Source organism: Malus sylvestris, chromosome 2, assembly GCF_916048215.2.
Source record: "Malus sylvestris chromosome 2, drMalSylv7.2, whole genome shotgun sequence".
NCBI classification, from domain to species: domain Eukaryota; kingdom Viridiplantae; phylum Streptophyta; class Magnoliopsida; order Rosales; family Rosaceae; genus Malus; species Malus sylvestris.
The window spans coordinates 12,223,569-12,241,401 of record NC_062261.1 but is presented as its reverse complement, the minus strand read 5'-3'; the positions used below and the strand labels follow the sequence as shown (position 1 = coordinate 12,241,401).

The following is a 17,833-nucleotide window of genomic DNA, read 5'->3' as shown; positions in this document are numbered from 1 at the left end:
CTAATCTTTTAAGATTTTTCTTTTCTGATTTCCAATGACACGCCTGATCCTAATATTCTCCCAAACACCAAGGTAGGCACATGTTGGCCGACACCTGAAGGTGACGAAGGCATATTAGGATGCATGAGAACTAACGAACATAAATAAAACTTATAAATTTAACTATAATGAATATGTAATTATGGAACGTGTTCAGAGTATACAGCTAAACCGAGGCACTGAAAATGAATAATTTAAAATTGAATGAACAAAAGGATGGGTCATACACCGAGAGGACTTGAAGATGCCGATGCAGGAGTGCCTTGATGCCGAGCTTGTACACCTCGACTCTAAGTCCTGAGGGGGTGCAAAACAAAATATGAATGAACCAGGTTGATATATATAAGTAGTACAAAAACAGTTATTCAATAATGTACTAACCCCCAAATGTTTATGAAGATTTAATAGCATAGTAAGTAATAGGTTTTCCGAAAACCCTAGCATGCCATAAAACTTCGTAAGACATATATTATATATAGTGTGTGCTTAGTAGTGGTATATATATAAGGCATATACATATATATTATATTTCATTCGCCCGAAGGCATGTAGAACATTTATTCATTCATCCGAATGTTCTACATCACGCGAGCGTGGGCAGATCATTCGCTCGTAGGCACTACATCTCCCGCCCGAAGCCAATATAAGTATATTTCGACCCATAGGCACCTACATCACCCAACCAAAGCCAATATATAGATATCATTCGACCCGTATGCCCCTACATCACCCGACCGAAGCCAATATAAGTATCTTCTGGCTAAGCCATCTACAAACGTCCAACCGAAGCCAATATAAATATCTTCCTATCGAAGCCATCTACAAACACCTGGCCGAACGCCCAACCATAGCCACTATAAATATCAAGCACCCGTAAGCTCCTACAACACCCACCCGAAGGCATATGAGTATCAATAGTCCGTAGGCAGAACATACGCCCATATGTAGAACATAAGATTTCTAATATAAATAAATATCTATCTTGATCGGAGTTCGGTAGCTACAACGTCATATCGTAAAACCTATTCGTAGTATATAGTCATCAATCATATATACTACGAAGAATGTCAAAATCGATAAAGGATGGTATTTCAAATTATTCTCAATAAAGCATAATATCTCATAAAGTGTAAATCTAATTTACTCATAATCGTTTCGTAAAACATAACCATTAAATCATGTTTTTCATGTATGCATTTCTAATAGTAAAATATGCATTTTAAAATGGGTCCATTCACCTTACACCGTTGGCGAAGAGTCGTGCAAACAAGGGTGGACGGAAACGTCATACACAATTGCACCTAAGCACATAAAGGTACAAAACTCTATCATAACAATTGAATTTCGGGAAAACGGACTTCATAAATGGATTCAGGACGTCGAAAAACATAAGGGATGACTTCGAATACCCTCACGCGTTGCCGCACGCGCCGAGATGGGAAGTCGTAAATGCCGTTGTGAACTGTGGCGGAGCACAGTAACTCCGGCGGAGGCACGTGTGCTCCACACGTCGGCACAGACGGCCTTTCATGCACGCCGACGTGCAGGCCCCCACACCACTCATGCGTAACCCTAGGTTCTAGGGGTCCAATTGGGTCTGGGCTTGGTTCCTAGGCTTGGGCTCTCTAGGGTTTAGGCATGGGGTTCATTGGGCCGAAGGCCTGAGTTAGCATGGCCCAAAGGCTTGGGTTTTGGGCAAGGTTCACACAGGTTTGGGCTTAAAAGCTCGGCCCAAGGGTATAGGTTGTACAATGGGTTTTGGGTCATGGGTTGGGCTAGATAGATCATATGGACTTGGGCCTAGCTCAAAGGTTTGGGCCGGCCTACTAGGTGTGATGGGTTGGTTTTGTGTACGCGGGTCGTCGAACATAATGGAAGGGAAGACCGGGACTTTGGCCGAGATATCTCGAGCTCCAATCGACCTCAAATCCTAACTAAACATTACAACCTAATACATAAAATTGAAGCCCGTGAGATAATGAATCGAGTTATAGCTTTCTCGTGGCCAGTCGTGGTTGTATCTTGCTGGAATATGCCTACAAAGGTAAGTTCACTCCTTGAAAAAAATGGGTTTAGCACCCCCGAGATATCTTTGTGCTATCGCATTGTTTCAACACATAACCTAGGTTAGAATTAGGCCAAAAGAATGAAAATAAAGAGATTTCAAGTGTCCCGAGACTTACCTAAATCAGAGGGACGAGGAATCTCGTCGGAGCTTTCTATTTCCAACTTCTCTCCAATTTGAGTGCAGGTCCAAGAATGGTTCTATATATTTGGGCTTGGGAGGGAAGATGGGACAAGGTGAAGTGATGGTGGCAAAGCTCGTATAAGTGGCGAGTTGGTGACATGGGTGGTCTATGGGTGTGCTCAAGGGAGAGGGAGATAGCTTCAGGAAGAAGAGGGACATAAAGAGTGAGGAAAGAAGAGAGAATAGAGGAGAGAGGCTGGGGGACAAAAATCAAGGGTGGCCCCATGTTGCTCACCAACCAATCCCATAAAAGACAAAATAAGAAAATATCTCCCTTGAGTGTGAAATTACCATTTTACCCCTAACGTTCGAAAAATATGGGACATGTTGTTACATCCTATCTCTCTTATCTTATCTTGTCTAATTTCCTACACATTTGTTATGATCAATTCCTTCTTTATAAGTCAAAGGAGTTCTAGGCAAACACACACCTCTTTCTTAAATCTCATACTTTTGCTTAAACACTTTCATTTTTCAATGGGTTCAAGTTGTGACAAGAGAATTCAGATGCTATAAGGATTCGATATAGAGGAAGACCACCGTCAACATGCTGTCGTTGTTGTTGTTACTAGTCAACACACATTGTTAGCATGAGAACCTCATGAAAGACTACTTCATCCCTCACCTTATTTTTGGAGCTTCTAAATTCTATAGGTGTTTTATAATAAAGTGAGAACTTTTCTCCACCATCATGCAAGCTGTTGTCGGACACAACCAATACTTTGTCCAAAAAAAGGATGTTATAGGCCGACTCGGCCTATCACCTGAACAGAAGCTAGCAAGTGTCTTTCGACAGCTTGTATATGGCCTCCCAACTGATTCCACTAATGGATATACTAGGTGTGGAGAATCCACAGCTATTGAGGCTCTGATGAAGTTCTGTAGGGTCATTTTAAAGATCTATGTAAAATGGTACCACCAACGCTCAAATTTAGTCGACATTCAAAGACTACTGATAAAGGGTGAGCACCTGGGATTCCCAGGCATGCTAGGGGAGTCTTGATTGCGTGCATTAGGAATGGGAGAATTGCTTTTCTGATTGGAGTGGCTAATTTAGTAGGCACCATGATAGGCTGATTGTGGTTCTTGAGGTTGTGGCATCTTACGATACTTGGATATGACATTTTTTTTTTTTTGGATCAGCCGGACTCAACAACGTCAATGTGTTAGGAGAGTTTGATAGATAGAGCTTTTGGTCCATGCAAGGGAGTAAACCTTGCAAGGCTTTTTATACGGAGTTTGTGCAATGGATTAGGGTCCAAATTAGGAGCTTGTCCGTGAAGAAAGCTTCGTAATCAGCCGAAATAGGAAGATATCAGTGGGCTCACTCGGCATGCAGATGTTTGCAATAGCCCAATGGGCTAAATTTGTTTGTTTGGGCTTCCTGCTCCCACTTTATGCAAAAAAAGTAAAAAATTAAAAAAGTTGGATAATCTTGATTTTCATAAAGCTGTTGCTGTCATGTTGTGGAAACATTGGGAATTCAGATGCTCTTCAAGTGATGCAATTGGCAATTAACATGTGGTCTTGAATGTATTCCTCCATGAAAATGCAAATTTATTCAAATCTATTTGTTTATTTTTTAGCTTTTTAATCAATCTGAAAAATAGTTTATGTATCGTATAACAATGACAATCTAAGAGACAAAAGCAAACCCGTCGAATTTAATTTTTTTTTACAATAATACTTCCCGTGAATATGCAAGCTATGACATACGTTGTATTAATGTGGAATGACTCCATCTAGCTAGCCTTTCTTTCTTCTTCTCTCAGTCTTGGCCACTGCATCCACTGCCACAGAACTTGTCCTGCATAAGTGAAAAGAAAAAAAAAAGAAAAGAACAAAGCAAAACAAACAAAGAAAGGTACTTACTTGAAGAAATGTAGGATGAGTGGTTAGAGGTCACGTGAGAGGTGAGTTAGTAGGACTAGTACAATCTACAAGTGAACTGCCCACCCAATTAACTTAAGTGAAAGCAATATATACGACCCTTTACTTTGGTTTGGTTTCTTATCCTTTTCTAAAAACCATCTTAGAGCTTGCTTAAGATGGTTATACGAAGAGCTAAAAGAACTTTTTGATAGCCAAAAATGTTTTTTACTACTGTTATTAAAAATAAAAAATAAAAGTGATTTTGTGTCATAAGAAACACTTTGTGAAGAGCATACTCGTAAAATACTTATTTAAGATAACACGTGAATTATTAAATAATTTTTAACATCTATCTATTGAAAACACTTCTAGCAAAAACACTTGGTCTTTGTAGAAAAATTATTGTGGTTGATGGGAGTACCACTTGGTATGTTGACATGTTACCATTTGTAAGTGTTGGATTGCATCAAGGACGTGCCCGATTCAAACTCTTCCCCATTTCCTTTAATATAAATTATAGAGTATAATATTGTTTGTATTGAAATAAGATTTAAATATTAGTTAAAATTTGAGTAAACTTGTATTAGTCGTTCAAAATTTTGAAGCTCCGTCTTGGTTGTTTTCTCATTTTATTAAAAAAACCTTTTCAAGTTAATGATCGTCATGATTTTGATAAAAGGAACTTGTAGTTTTACGTGATCATAACACGTAGTATCAACGTTACATGAAAGATCTAGTTGGCATTTACGTTATATCTAACACTTCATTTAATATAGGGAACTTTAACGAAAACCTCCTGGTACTGTTCACTTTAACGAAAAGCCACATTTTTACACTAAAAAGTCAATCATGGTACTATTCACTTTACACTTTATTTTGTCCTTATCATTAAAACTCAAAGTTTTCAAGCCCTTTTCATTAGTTTTCTTTTTAATATATTTTTAAGTCCAAAACACGTAGACTAGATTTTAATTAATACTCTTTCGGTGAATTATTTATGGAATGATAATCTACAATCTTGTAAGAAGTGAGCTTACCGTGTTGTTAACAATTAAGATATTTATTTTCCCATCCCTCAATAAATCATTCCCAAATTGCATCGTAAAATATTCAACTAGCTCAAGTCAAGTAACATTTTACATTCAGTTACTGAAAGAAGTCTTAACTTCTAATATATTATCCCTCGTTCTTAACGAAAAAAGTCAATGTAAAAGAAAGAAGTTACAAATTGCCAATGCCAGTTAGTTATTTCATGCGTTAGCATAACTTCATCATCATCACTTATGCGTTTTCTGTGAGAGGGAAATACGATGGAAACGTTAAGGGGAATGCTCTAGAGAATGAGCACATTCTTTCACCCATAAATAAGGTATTGTTATTATAAAAACTTTATAAGCGGAACCATTTAATCTTTTTATTTTCATTTGAAGATCATTTCTATAAAAAGTCATTCGAATTGAAGATGTCAAAATAAATCAACTGTTTACCAATTTAGGTACCAAGTAGCATATTCATGATGAATCGTTGACTTATTTGATACATTTGGATGACTATATCTCTGATTTGAATAATTTCTTTTTGCAGAGCTAATCTTTAAACGAAGCTTAAAATAGCAAACGATTCAGATTATGAAATTTTTACGACAATAATATATTATTTGCGAGGGAAAAATGAGTTCATCCCAGGGAATGCATCCAAATGTTAATCAATTTCTCCTCTAGCATATATCCAAGAGCCAATCATGGTTAAATAGCTCCCACCAAATTTGCCAGAAAATAAAAGAAGAAGGATGGAATAGATCTCCATTTTTTCAACCAACCAAAAAAAAGAACATTAATATTTTAGTACAAATAATATTTTTAACAACAGTAAAGAAAAATAAGTGGAGAGTTGGCATGTGTACAGAGTTTTTATTTTAATTTATTGCGTTTCAAGTTCATATTTTCAACATCAAGTTTGAGTATTTCTCTTTTCGATAGCGTACTAGATTAGACCCACTTTTACTTGTTCATTTTAATCAAGGATTTGAGGGAAAATCTTATCTCAGACGTCCAATTCTTGGAAGCAAAATTACCCTTGTACCAAAACAGAAACACAAAGAAAAAAAAGGTGAAAACAAATTTCGAAACCCAGATAAGATTCATAGCACTTACTCTGGCAGTGACCCCAAAACCCAAAAAATAAAAAGAAGACAATAGTAAATTCAATTTGTTTTGTTGCTTTGGTCATCTGTCGGGAAAGAAGAGAGTAAAACGAAGCAAAAGCAGCGTGCCACGTTACGAAAACAACCTATAGAAGCGCGCTTCCTCCCCCACAGAAACAACCCCGGGTCTCCCTCCCAAATATAAAACCCACCATTTTTGTTCTCCCTCAACAATTTATCTCTCTAAAATATTCACACAAACATTAAAATTGGGATTTTAGAAGCTGCCCCAAAAACCCACGACCCAGTTGTTGTCTCAGTCGGCCTTCTTGTATGACAAAAGGGTAGGGCTTCTTTTTTTTCCATGTAATTGTACCCCACACGTCTTTCTCTAATCTCTTGGTATTTTCTAATTTTTTTTTCCTTTCATATTTTAGGCCACGGGGACCTGCAACATCTATAATATAAGCCCCCCCCTTTCACACACTAGCCAAAGATTTGCCAGATTGAGAGAGGGATAGAAAAGATTGTTGCTTTTACCCAAAAACCCATCAACCCATCAACCCAATTCTTTTTTCTAACACAAAGACTCAAACTTCCCCCAAAATTTCACCCAAAATCTCACCCAACCCCAATGGGAAAATGGTGATCTTCCTCCCCCTTCTTTAAAGGTAAGCTACATTACTCTCTCTATCCTCTCTGTAAATTTGGCCATGCCCATCTCTAGCATGTCACATTTTTTTTTTCTTTTGTTTTGCAGTCAACTTTTTTGCTGACTAATTATATGATTATATCTCACCCCTACCACAAACCTATTACCCAAACCCTCTTGCTCTAACATTTTGACTCCACCTTTTTAACATGGTAGGGTAAATATAAAGGCATGAACTTGAACCGTTTCTTGGGATTTTTTTAGCTGTTGTTTTCAAATGGGCATGTTTGTGTTATGTTTTTGGTACATAATTTATGTTATGTTTCCTTTTTTTATTGATCTGTACCCACCTGCATGTTCACGATCCGTACATGGGTTGTCCGTTGCGGATTTTTCTAGGGTTTTGCCATCAGAATGTTACCAATTGGTTGTAAAATCCGTGGCTTTTACCAAATTTAAGTTCTGGGTTTAGTGAATTAGGGTTTGTTCCTCAGAAAGGGGCCAATTGCACATGGTGAGCTTGTTGGTTGGTTGTCAATTATAGTGTGATGCAGCTTTTTTCTGGGCTGCTTTTTGCAGTTGGATTGTGGGTGTGATTATTTTTTTTTTTTTGTAGAAATTAAGGTATTTTAGATGTGTAGGGCATCATTGACTGTTTGGTTGTATGTCACATGGTTTCTCACTTGAGGAGCACCGTTGCATTGCCCTTTGGGTATATTATATGGATTACTATTTCTTTAGTACATTTTACTGTGTTTTGATGTGTATATTTGTACAAGTAGAAGGGTTTATGTGTATTTAATGCCAAAGATTTAGTTTTTATTTTTACAACTTCATTTTATTGAATAATTGGATATGTGAAAGTTGTTCTCTGTACCTCTAGAATATGCTTCCGCTGCAAACACATATTTTGAAGACAACTGGAGGATTTTCGACGGCCGATTCTGTTGCTTTTGTAGAATCATATATTTATTTGAACTAACACATGATGTTGCAAAATTGTTATCCTGATCTCCTCCTTTGTGGGGTGAAGTGATACTGTGATTTTTTTTGTTCTTAGAAGAAGAATGATAAATATGTTATTTTGCTCGATATAACAATTAATTAGTATTATATTATTTTTCTATACATAACAAGTAATTTACTGTTCTTGTTTTTGTTTTTGAAATTGAGAACACGGGATTTAGTTTCTGGAAATTGCTTGCTAGTTGAATTAAACAACTACCATATAAAAAATGAATGCATATGGAATTAATGTTATTTTCCAATTGCTTGCTAGTTGAACACGGGATTTATTTTAGAATTCTGCAATGGTAGGGGGTATAATTTTAGTTTTCATTTTTTTATAAACAATAACGGAGGAGGGGGGATTCAAAAACAGGACCTCGGGTGTAGGGCTAAATGGCTACAAGCCCCTTGCGGGGGTATTATCATAGTTTGGTATCTTTTTTATCTATTTGCTATGATCATTGTTTTAAACATTTTTTCTTAGTGATATGAGTTTGCCTTAGTATCAAAATAAAATTATCTTTAGTTTATTGATTCAACGTCCTTAGTCGTCTATACATGAAATCTTTTGCATGCATTGATATATCTGGAAGTTTATGTAGTTTATAAAATTATACCATTGAACCGATATGGATTAAGTTAGTCAGTTGCCTAATAATATGGTTCAAACCGAGGGTGTGATTTTTTTTGCTGTTCTAGCAGTCCTTTGTTATCAATAAATTGAAATGCAAATTTAAACTCATCAAAGGAGGTGAAATACATATCATGGCATTTGCCATCTAATGGGAATACAAACTTTTCTTTCTTCTGTCTTACTGCGTCATGTCTCTTCTTAATTTCTTGATTGATCCCATTGACATGATTGACATGGTCTTTCAAGCGCTGATATAACACCATTCATTATGCTATGTTGGTCAGACCAAATAAGGCCATTGGGGATTTGTCAAGATTGGCTTTAGGTTTTTCCTCTGGTCATAACTTTGGTAGAGACAAGCCTAAACACATGTTATGCACACATGTGCTCATTGTGGCTGTTGCAGCCTTTTATTTTCATCAGTTAATTAGAAGTATATTTTGGATTTTGTTTTCTCAATTTGGTACATCATCGAATATATCCCTGACTCTTTTTGTCAACTGGACCTTTGTTTGAACAGAAAGGTGGGTAGGCAAATAATCAGTGATAGCATACGCATCATATGGCACCAGTATTTTTAGTGTAGGATCATGGAAGTGCTCCCTTGTTCTACCATTCGTGTTGGACAATCTGATTGCCCTCAACAGAGTTCATCAACCCCTTCTGTATATGACGGCGAATCCAACTGCCTTGAACATGAAAAGAAAGTGCAAGTGGCAGATGACATATTGCCAAATGTGGAAGGACCTCAATTAGGAAGACAAGGTGAAGTTCAAGGGGCAGTTGATGAATTGCATACTTCTGATGGATGTCAAAATGGAGCTTCAGTTATTGATTGTCGTCAATTGGAGGGTCAAAAGTCATCTAGTGGCTCGCAAGATTTTGATGATGATGACATAAATGCACAGAATTACAGTGAACCCTGCGTAACCTCTGATAACAGTCATATGATTGTAGACAGCAGGGAAAGTGCATTGCCAAACAACAGCAGGGAAGGAGAGTCATCTCTGTCAGAGTCTGCATGGCTAGAAAGTGATGAATCTGTGGCACTGTGGGTCAAGGTAACTTTTGTTTCTTTCACGTTCAACATTACTTTGTTTTCATAACTTAAAGCTTTTTGTTATGCAATTTCTCGGGCCTGATGCATATCAAGTTGGTTAGTCTCATTATCTTTACCCGTAGGTTTGGCTGCTCAATTTTTCTTTGTTTTTCTCCTCAGTGTTCAGATATAACATTTTCCAGGATCACATTCTATCAATGCAAGCTTTTGGTTTAGATACTTCAATGTGGCAAAGCGGGAGGTCCTGAGTTCAAATCTTTATTATTGCAATTGTCCAGTAATGGCTTTCTAGAAATGGATAGAGGTCTAATTTCAGCTTTTGGGTCGGGATACTTTTAATTTTTTTTTATGTGATATAATACTTGCGAATAGAAATTGTGAGGATGTATAGATCCTGATACCCTTCCCCATTTTCCTTTGCTGACTGTAACCAAAACTATAAAGATTGAAAATGGTGGAATAAATTAACATTGCTGATTTCATTTTACTTTGGTACCTCTCTATTTGTCCAAGTATAGTGGAGAGGGAAGTGGCAGACAGGAATACGGTGTGCAAGAGCTGACTGCCCATTATCGACTTTGAGAGCAAAACCAACTCATGATAGGAAAAAATATTTTGTGATATTTTTTCCACACACAAGGAATTATTCTTGGGCAGACACACTACTTGTTCGTTCCATTGATGAATTTCCACACCCTATTGCATATAAAACGCACAAAGTTGGCTTAAAAGTGGTTAAAGATTTGACCATAGCACGTCGGTTTATTATGCAAAAGTTAGCTGTTGGAATGCTGAATGTTGTTGACCAATTTCATACTGAGGTATGCGATTTTAATTGAGATTCTCATGCTCTCTCCAAACTTTCGTTTTCCATAATTGGAGCAACCAACTTATTGTGTCTTTAGTATCCTCTTCTGCTTTGATGTCATTCTCTTAGATATGTCAACTTGTGTAGGCTTTGATAGAGACTGCTCGTGATGTGGCTGTCTGGAAGGAATTTGCTATGGAGGCTTCTCGTTGCAGTGGCTATTCTGATCTTGGAAAGATGCTTCTGAAGCTGCGAAGTGTAAATTGCTACATCTAGTGATACTTGAATTTTTAAAATAGGCAGAAACTGTTTCTTTTGTTTTTTTTCCTTTTTCTTTCCAGTATGAGCTTAAGGCATTGTCTGTAATGAAATTTAACTGCTTTTTTTTTTTTCCTTCAACGTCGACTATTGACTATTGATGATGAAAAAAAGACCAATTGTATCAGGTTCTTCTGACTTATTTTGTGTGTCAAATTGTATTTCTTCTTGTAGTTGTCCTTAGCCCATAACTTTTGGGAAGAAAATTAATTAGCTTTAAAGTCGGTGTAGAAAGAGCCCTTTGGAAATTGATTTATCATATTTCTGCTGATCTTGTCATCATCACTTTTACAGTTTTACTTGCCACTACTTCAAGCTTGGAACAGATTTATCTGTTATTCTATGTGCGCACTTGTGTTTGTGTTTTGCATAGACTGTAAAGTTTTTGTGTTCTCACCATGTTATAGGTATATGATTAACCTATATTTTCAGACTAAACAAAAATTTAAATCTTGTTTTTTTCTTTTTTTTTTTTGAAATTTTGTTCTGCTCTGAAATAAATTACTTATTTATTTCATATTTTGTTTTTCTTCTGATTAGTTATTAAGCAATGCCATTTTATTTTCCTTTACAGATGATATCACAGACCTACCTAAATTCTGAATGGCTAGAACGTTCATATAACTTTTGGGTGCAGCAGTGTCAGAATGCGAGTAATGCTGCAACCATTGAAGTACTTAAGGAGGTATACATTATAACTTTTGCTGCTCATTTATGTTCTATGTTCACTGGTTGAACTGTGGTAGTACAATAGTACAAGTTGTTTCAACCTTATATTGTTTCCTTCCATGTTGTGTTGGTATATATATTGCATGATTTTTCTTGGGAGTATTTTTACCGTTAATTTGTTTCCATTTAACTAGTAAGGCTCCCGGTAATGGAGCTAAAGTGAGTTGCTTCTTTCCTCTTGTTTTAGTTTTTGACCATTCAATTAAAATTAATTTATGTGCAGTGCATGGTATATATATGCTCGGCAGTTGTTTTCCACTTTTAATTGAGTGGTGGACTGTTTGTGTAAGAAAAGTTGCATAGCTGTTTGTAACTTTGTTTTGGAATATGTTACCGTTCCATGGAATTTGGGTGTGCTCACTGTAAATGTTGTTATAGCTATTTATTTCATTGTAATAGGGCATGAGTGAAGACCACTCAAACTCACTTCCGGTGCCTCTTACATAGCTGTTTGTAACTTTGTTTTGGAATATGTTATTGTTCCATGGATTTTGTTTTGAGATAATTTTTACAGTTGAAGTCATTTGATCAAGCTTTTGGCTTTATGTTTCCCTTTCTGGTTCAGGAACTAGTTGACTCTATTCTCTGGAATGAAGTCCAGTCTCTCCAGAATGCACCATTGCAGCCTACATTGGGTTCCGAGTGGAAAACATGGAAGCATGAAGTTATGAAATGGTTTTCAACCTCTCATCCCACATCGAATAGTGTAGACTTTCAACAGCAGACTAGTGATGGTCCCTTAACCCCAAATCTCCAAGTTGGCAGGAAAAGGCCAAAGCTCGAAGTACGTCGTGCAGAGGCAAATGCTTCCCAGGTGGAATCTAGGGGATCAGATGAATCTATAGCCATTGAAATTGACTCTGAATTCTTTAATAATCGAGACACTTCAAATGCTGCTACATTAGCATCAGAACCCTATAAAAAAGAAGATATGAAAGATATAGCTGCACCAACAGACACACCTGGGCGAGTTGCTGATAAATGGGATGGAGTATTAGTTGAAGCTGGTAATTCTAAGTTCATCCAAACCAAAGATGTGGAAATGACACCAGCCAATGAAGTTGCTGCCATAAGATCTTCTGAGCCTGGAAGCAAAAATCGACATTGCATTGCTTATATTGAAGCCAAGGGAAGGCAATGCGTGAGGTGGGCAAATGATGGTGATGTTTACTGTTGTGTACATTTGTCCTCTCGTTTCATGGGAAGCTCTACAAAAGCTGAAGGGTCTCACTCGAGTGATCAACCACTGTGTGAAGGCACAACTGTCCTTGGAACTAGATGTAAGCATCGGTCTTTACAAGGCTCTTCATTTTGTAAGAAGCACAGACCAAAGAATGATATGAAGACCATCTCAAATTTTCCAGAGTATACACTTAAGAGAAAGTTTGAGGAGAACATTTCTAATTTAGAGACTACCAACTGCAGAGAGATGGTATTGGTCGGAGATGTTGAAAGTCCTCTACAGGTAGATCCTGTCTCAATTGGGGCTGGTAATGCCTTCCGTGAAAGAGGGAGCTTATTTGAGAAGTCCGAGTCTCCTGCCAAAGCTTGTAATACAACAGGAGAGCAGCGCTGCATAGGGTCTTGTTTCTGGGATGACAGCAACCCTTGCTTGGAAAGTCCAAAGAGGCATTCATTATATTGCGAAAAGCACCTCCCAAGCTGGCTCAAACGTGCAAGAAATGGTAAGAGTAGGATAATATCAAAAGAAGTTTTTGTAGATCTTTTGAAAGATTGTCACTCACAGGAGCAAAAGTTTAATTTACATCAAGCGTGTGAGCTCTTTTACAAGCTCTTTAAAAGTATATTATCTTTAAGAAACCCTGTTCCTAAGGATGTACAATTTCAGTGGGCCCTATCTGAAGCTTCTAATAATCTTGGCGTTGGAGAAGTATTCACAAAGTTGGTTTGCACTGAAAAGGAGAGACTTAGAGGGATTTGGGGCTTTAATGATGATGAAGATGCACTTGTTGCTTCTTCTGCCATGGAAGAACAAGCTCTGTTGCAATGGACTGGGGATGACAACGAACAAGCTATGAGGTGCAAAGTTTGCTCACAGGAGTTTTCGGATGACCAAGCACTTGGAACTCACTGGATGGACAATCATAAAAAGGAAGCACAATGGCTGTTTAGAGGTTATGCATGTGCTATCTGCCTGGATTGTTTTACTAATAAGAAAGTCTTGGAAACTCATGTTCAGGAGAGACATTGTGTGCAATTTGTTGAACAATGCATGCTTTTCCAGTGTATTCCTTGTGGAAGCCACTTTGGGAATACAGACGAGTTATGGTTGCATGTGCTTGCAGTTCATCGTGATAATTTCAGGCTCTCAAAAGCTCCTCAGCCTGTCCTGTCTGCTGGTGATGTTTCTCCAAGGAAGTTTGAGTTATGCAATTCAGCTTCTGTGAAGAATAACACTGCGAATGTAAGTGGTCAACGAAAGTTTGTTTGCAGGTTTTGTGGGTTGAAGTTTGATTTACTTCCTGATCTTGGTCGTCACCATCAAGCTATTCACATGGGACCAAGTTTAGCCAGTTCTCTGCCTTCAAAGAAGGGGATACGTTATTATGCTTATAGATTAAAATCTGGGAGACTTAGTCGTCCTAGATTGAGAAAAAATTTGGCAGCAGCATCATATAGGATCAGGAATAGGGCAAATGCTACTATGAAGAAACGTATTCAAGCATCAAAGTCACTTGGTACTGGAGGAATAAATGTACAGCGTCATGCAACTGAGGCAGCAAGTCTGTCTAGATTAGGGGACTCACATTGTTCAGCAGTAGCAAGAATTCTGTTTTCTGAGATGCAGAAAACAAAATGTAGGCCGAGTAACCTAGACATTTTATCTGTTACTCGCTCTGCTTGCTGCAAGATCAGTCTCAAAGCCATGCTGGAGGGACAATATGGAGTCCTGCCAGAAAGTTTGTATCTAAGGGCAGCCAAGCTCTGCAGTGAGTATAATATTCGGGTAGATTGGCATCAAGATGGCTTTATTTGCCCTAAAGGATGCAAAGAATTCAAGGAATGCTTTGTGTCTCCGGTGATGCCTCTTCCAATTGGTACTGTGGGGCATAGATCTCCACCTTCATCAGATCCTCGTGACGATAAGTGGGAGGTGGATGAAAGCCACTGTCTTATTGATGCACATCACTTGAGCCAAAGATCCTTCCAGAAGGCTCTTGTCTTGTGTGATGATATAAGCTTTGGGCAGGAATTGGTCCCGGTGGTTTGTGTAGCAGATGAAGACCAATTGGATTCTTATCCTGCCCTTGCAGGTGGTTCTAATGACCAAAATGCTGGTGATTCCTTGCCTTGGGAGAGCTTTACCTATATTATGAAGCCCTTGCTTCATCAATCCTGGGGACTCGATACAGAGGTTTACTTTTTTTACTTTTCAGTCTTTGATCTAATATCTTTCAGTCACTGATTTTATCAGCATTGCATGTATGCCACATGTTTAAATATGCATCACTCTCACCTGGACCACCATAATTGTAGTAAAGGTGCAAATAAAAGGAAGACTTTGACCAAAACTTTGGATGCAATGAGCCAGTAATATGAAAAAGGAACCGCGATGACGACATTTAGTTAGATGCCATCTGACCGGAATAACGATTTTCTTTAAGAAGACTAGATCTTGCATTAGATGTGAAGAAAATGGGGAGAATGAGATTTATTAATCATGACCCTCATTAGTACAGGAAACTAAAGACATAACCAAATAACTTAATTTTGAATACTAGATTACACCCCTAAACAAACCTGGAACCAAATATTCGAGCTGACTAGGATCCTAATTACAATACACTTTTGTTCTCTAATAGTATGCATTTACTATGACTTCATGATGAATAGATTGATTTGTCGCAGTATTTTCTTTTTCCAATTTTTGTTGGCATTTAACATGTTTTTTGGTCTATTTCATTGCAGAGTTTGCAATTGGGGTGTGCATGCCCCCGTTCTACATGCTGTCCTGAAACATGTGATCATGTTTACCTTTTTGATAATGACTATGATGATGCAAAAGACATCTATGGGAAATCCATGCGTGGCAGATTCCCATATGATGAGAGAGGTCGAATTATCTTGGAGGTAATGCTAATCAAAATCTACCACTAACCACCAGTCTCATCTCCTCTAATTTCAGTACCTTTTTAAGTGTTGACCCCTGATCACATATGATGGTGGTATGCTCTCCATTGTTGGAAGTCTTTAACTTCTTTTTCATTTTGCTTGATAGCCATTTATACCATGGAAAGCATAAATGTGCAATGTTGTTGATCGTGTCGCTGACAAGCACATAAAAATGCATTACTTGGATTTGGTGATTTTTATAAACACAGGATCTTTTCTATATCAAAGATTGTTTTTTCTGTCTTAACCGATTGCTAGAGAGAAAAAGAGACTGAGATAGTTCCAGCATAGATCATCGTATTCTCTCTCAATCTATATGCATGTATATTTGAATGTGCACAGGTTCTTGGAGGGTAGTGCCATTCCACTGCCCCCACAGAGTCTTTATTTAAAAAAGCAAGAAGGGATTCATATCATGCTCGACTTTCACTTAATTTTCATTCTCCTATTTTTAATTGGTGGGAACATAAGGTTGACTTGTTACTCTTTTGATATCGTGCAGGAAGGGTACCTCGTTTATGAATGCAATCAGATGTGCAGCTGCAATAGATCTTGTCCTAATAGGGTTTTGCAGAATGGAGTAAGAGTGAAACTGGAAGTCTTCAAAACAGATAAAAAGGTAGTTTATTTTTCTTTCCGTATTTTTTCCTCCCTAAGCTAAAAGGATAGGTAGCTGAAAAGTTAAATGTCAGTTTTTGAAGATTTTCAAGAGTTGTATTGACTTCGGTACCCAATTGCAGGGATGGGGAGTCAGGGCAGGTGAAGCAATTCTCCGCGGCACATTTGTTTGTGAGTACATTGGCGAGGTTTTAGATGAGCATGAAGCAAATGAGAGGCACGACAGGTTTCGGTTTAGTTCTGATAGATACACCTATTGTTCTACTCTACTTTTTAGTTTTTGTGTCATATTTTGAATGGTCCATTACGAATGATCAGGTATGGAAAAGATGGTTACGGCTACTTACATGAAATTGATGCTCATGTTAATGATATGAGTAGATTGGTCGAAGGACAGGCCCATCATGTAATTGACTCAACTAATTATGGAAATGTTTCAAAATTCATCAATCATAGGTAATGAAAGACATTGCTGAATTATCTTTATCCATATGTTTTTATTTGTTTCTCGGGCAATGCGAGTGCCTTGTGATATAGTTGACGTATGCTATTCTTTTGTAGCTGCTCGCCTAATCTTGTGAATCACCAAGTTCTTGTGGAAAGCATGGATAGTTTGCGTGCACATATTGGTCTCTATGCGAATCAAGATGTAAGCACTCTCATTTCTTCTCGTAGAATGATTTTATTTGTGCATGACGCATTAGTAATTATCTCGGAAGTTAAGATTGAGAGTGTTGTGATGGTTACATGGTCAGTTGCTAAGTTATCCTTGCTATTGGTCTACTAAACGGTCAATTGAAGATGGCATTTGATGTACAATTGATGACTGCTCTCTGCAACTGATATGCATTACTGTGCTTAAAGTGAATAATGTATTTCTTGATAATTCTACTGTATGTGAGCAGATAGCGTTGGGGGAAGAAATAACATATAACTATCGATATAAACATCTTCCTGGACAAGGACATCCGTGCCATTGTGGAGCTTCCGTGTGCCGGGGGCGACTCTATTAAGCCTTGAATGAGAATAATCTCCTGCAATCTCAGCATACACTTGCCCGCGCTTCAATAATGAAAAGGCAGTTTGTGAAAAGAGAATAATCTCCGCATCCCCCCCAGTGGTGAGTTCTCAGTCATTGCCGTTTATGATCCAACCGTTGATAATAAAACGGATCTTGGATCCAGCTGAAAGTAAAATTGACTGAGTCGTAACAGTGACACAAGGGTTTATTCAGCTCTGGATCTGCTGCTAATTGCAATACATTGTATGATCTTTTCCGCAGGTAGATTTTACCAATGTTTGTTCTTTAGTAATTCGTTGAAGAATCGAGGATGACGAACTTCATCGTTTCCCTTTGTTTCAGTTTTCTTTTTCACTTTCGCTGATCCTGTAGCAGCTTTGGATTTGGATTAGCTAACTGTGGATGGATTTTTTTCATTTTTCTGGTAGAAGTTCTTAGGTTTTGTGGTGATGGAATGCTTAAACGGTCGATTCGTACATATTTCCTATTTGTTGAAATGATTTTTTCTCAACGATCCCAGCTTCTTCGATTATACTTTCTCCCAGAGTT

At 37.7% G+C, this 17,833-nt stretch overlaps 1 protein-coding gene across 6 annotated transcripts; it reads left to right on the top strand.

Annotated features, from left to right (window-relative positions):
• Positions 1-6,486: 6,486 nt before the first annotated feature.
• On the top strand, positions 6,487-17,795 carry LOC126589520 (histone-lysine N-methyltransferase SUVR5-like). Of its 6 annotated transcripts, XR_007611852.1 has the most exons (14): positions 6,488-6,646; positions 6,740-6,973; positions 9,117-9,657; positions 10,175-10,477; positions 10,612-10,722; positions 11,357-11,467; positions 12,077-14,887; positions 15,442-15,603; positions 16,148-16,264; positions 16,386-16,489; positions 16,582-16,719; positions 16,825-16,912; positions 17,169-17,383; positions 17,546-17,795. XR_007611852.1 is itself a non-coding variant. In XM_050254870.1 (13 exons), the coding sequence occupies exons 3-13, from the start codon at positions 9,187-9,189 to the stop codon at positions 17,274-17,276; spliced, it is 4,515 nt and encodes a 1,504-aa protein (XP_050110827.1). In that variant the 5' UTR covers positions 6,487-6,646; positions 6,740-6,973; positions 9,117-9,186; the 3' UTR covers positions 17,277-17,795. The 6 variants fall into 6 exon arrangements, 5 of the variants coding, with proteins under 5 accessions (XP_050110827.1, XP_050110797.1, XP_050110803.1 ...); XM_050254870.1 differs by having other exon boundaries at positions 6,487-6,646; positions 16,386-16,480; positions 17,169-17,795; XM_050254840.1 differs by having other exon boundaries at positions 17,169-17,795.
• Positions 17,796-17,833: the final 38 nt, after the last annotated feature.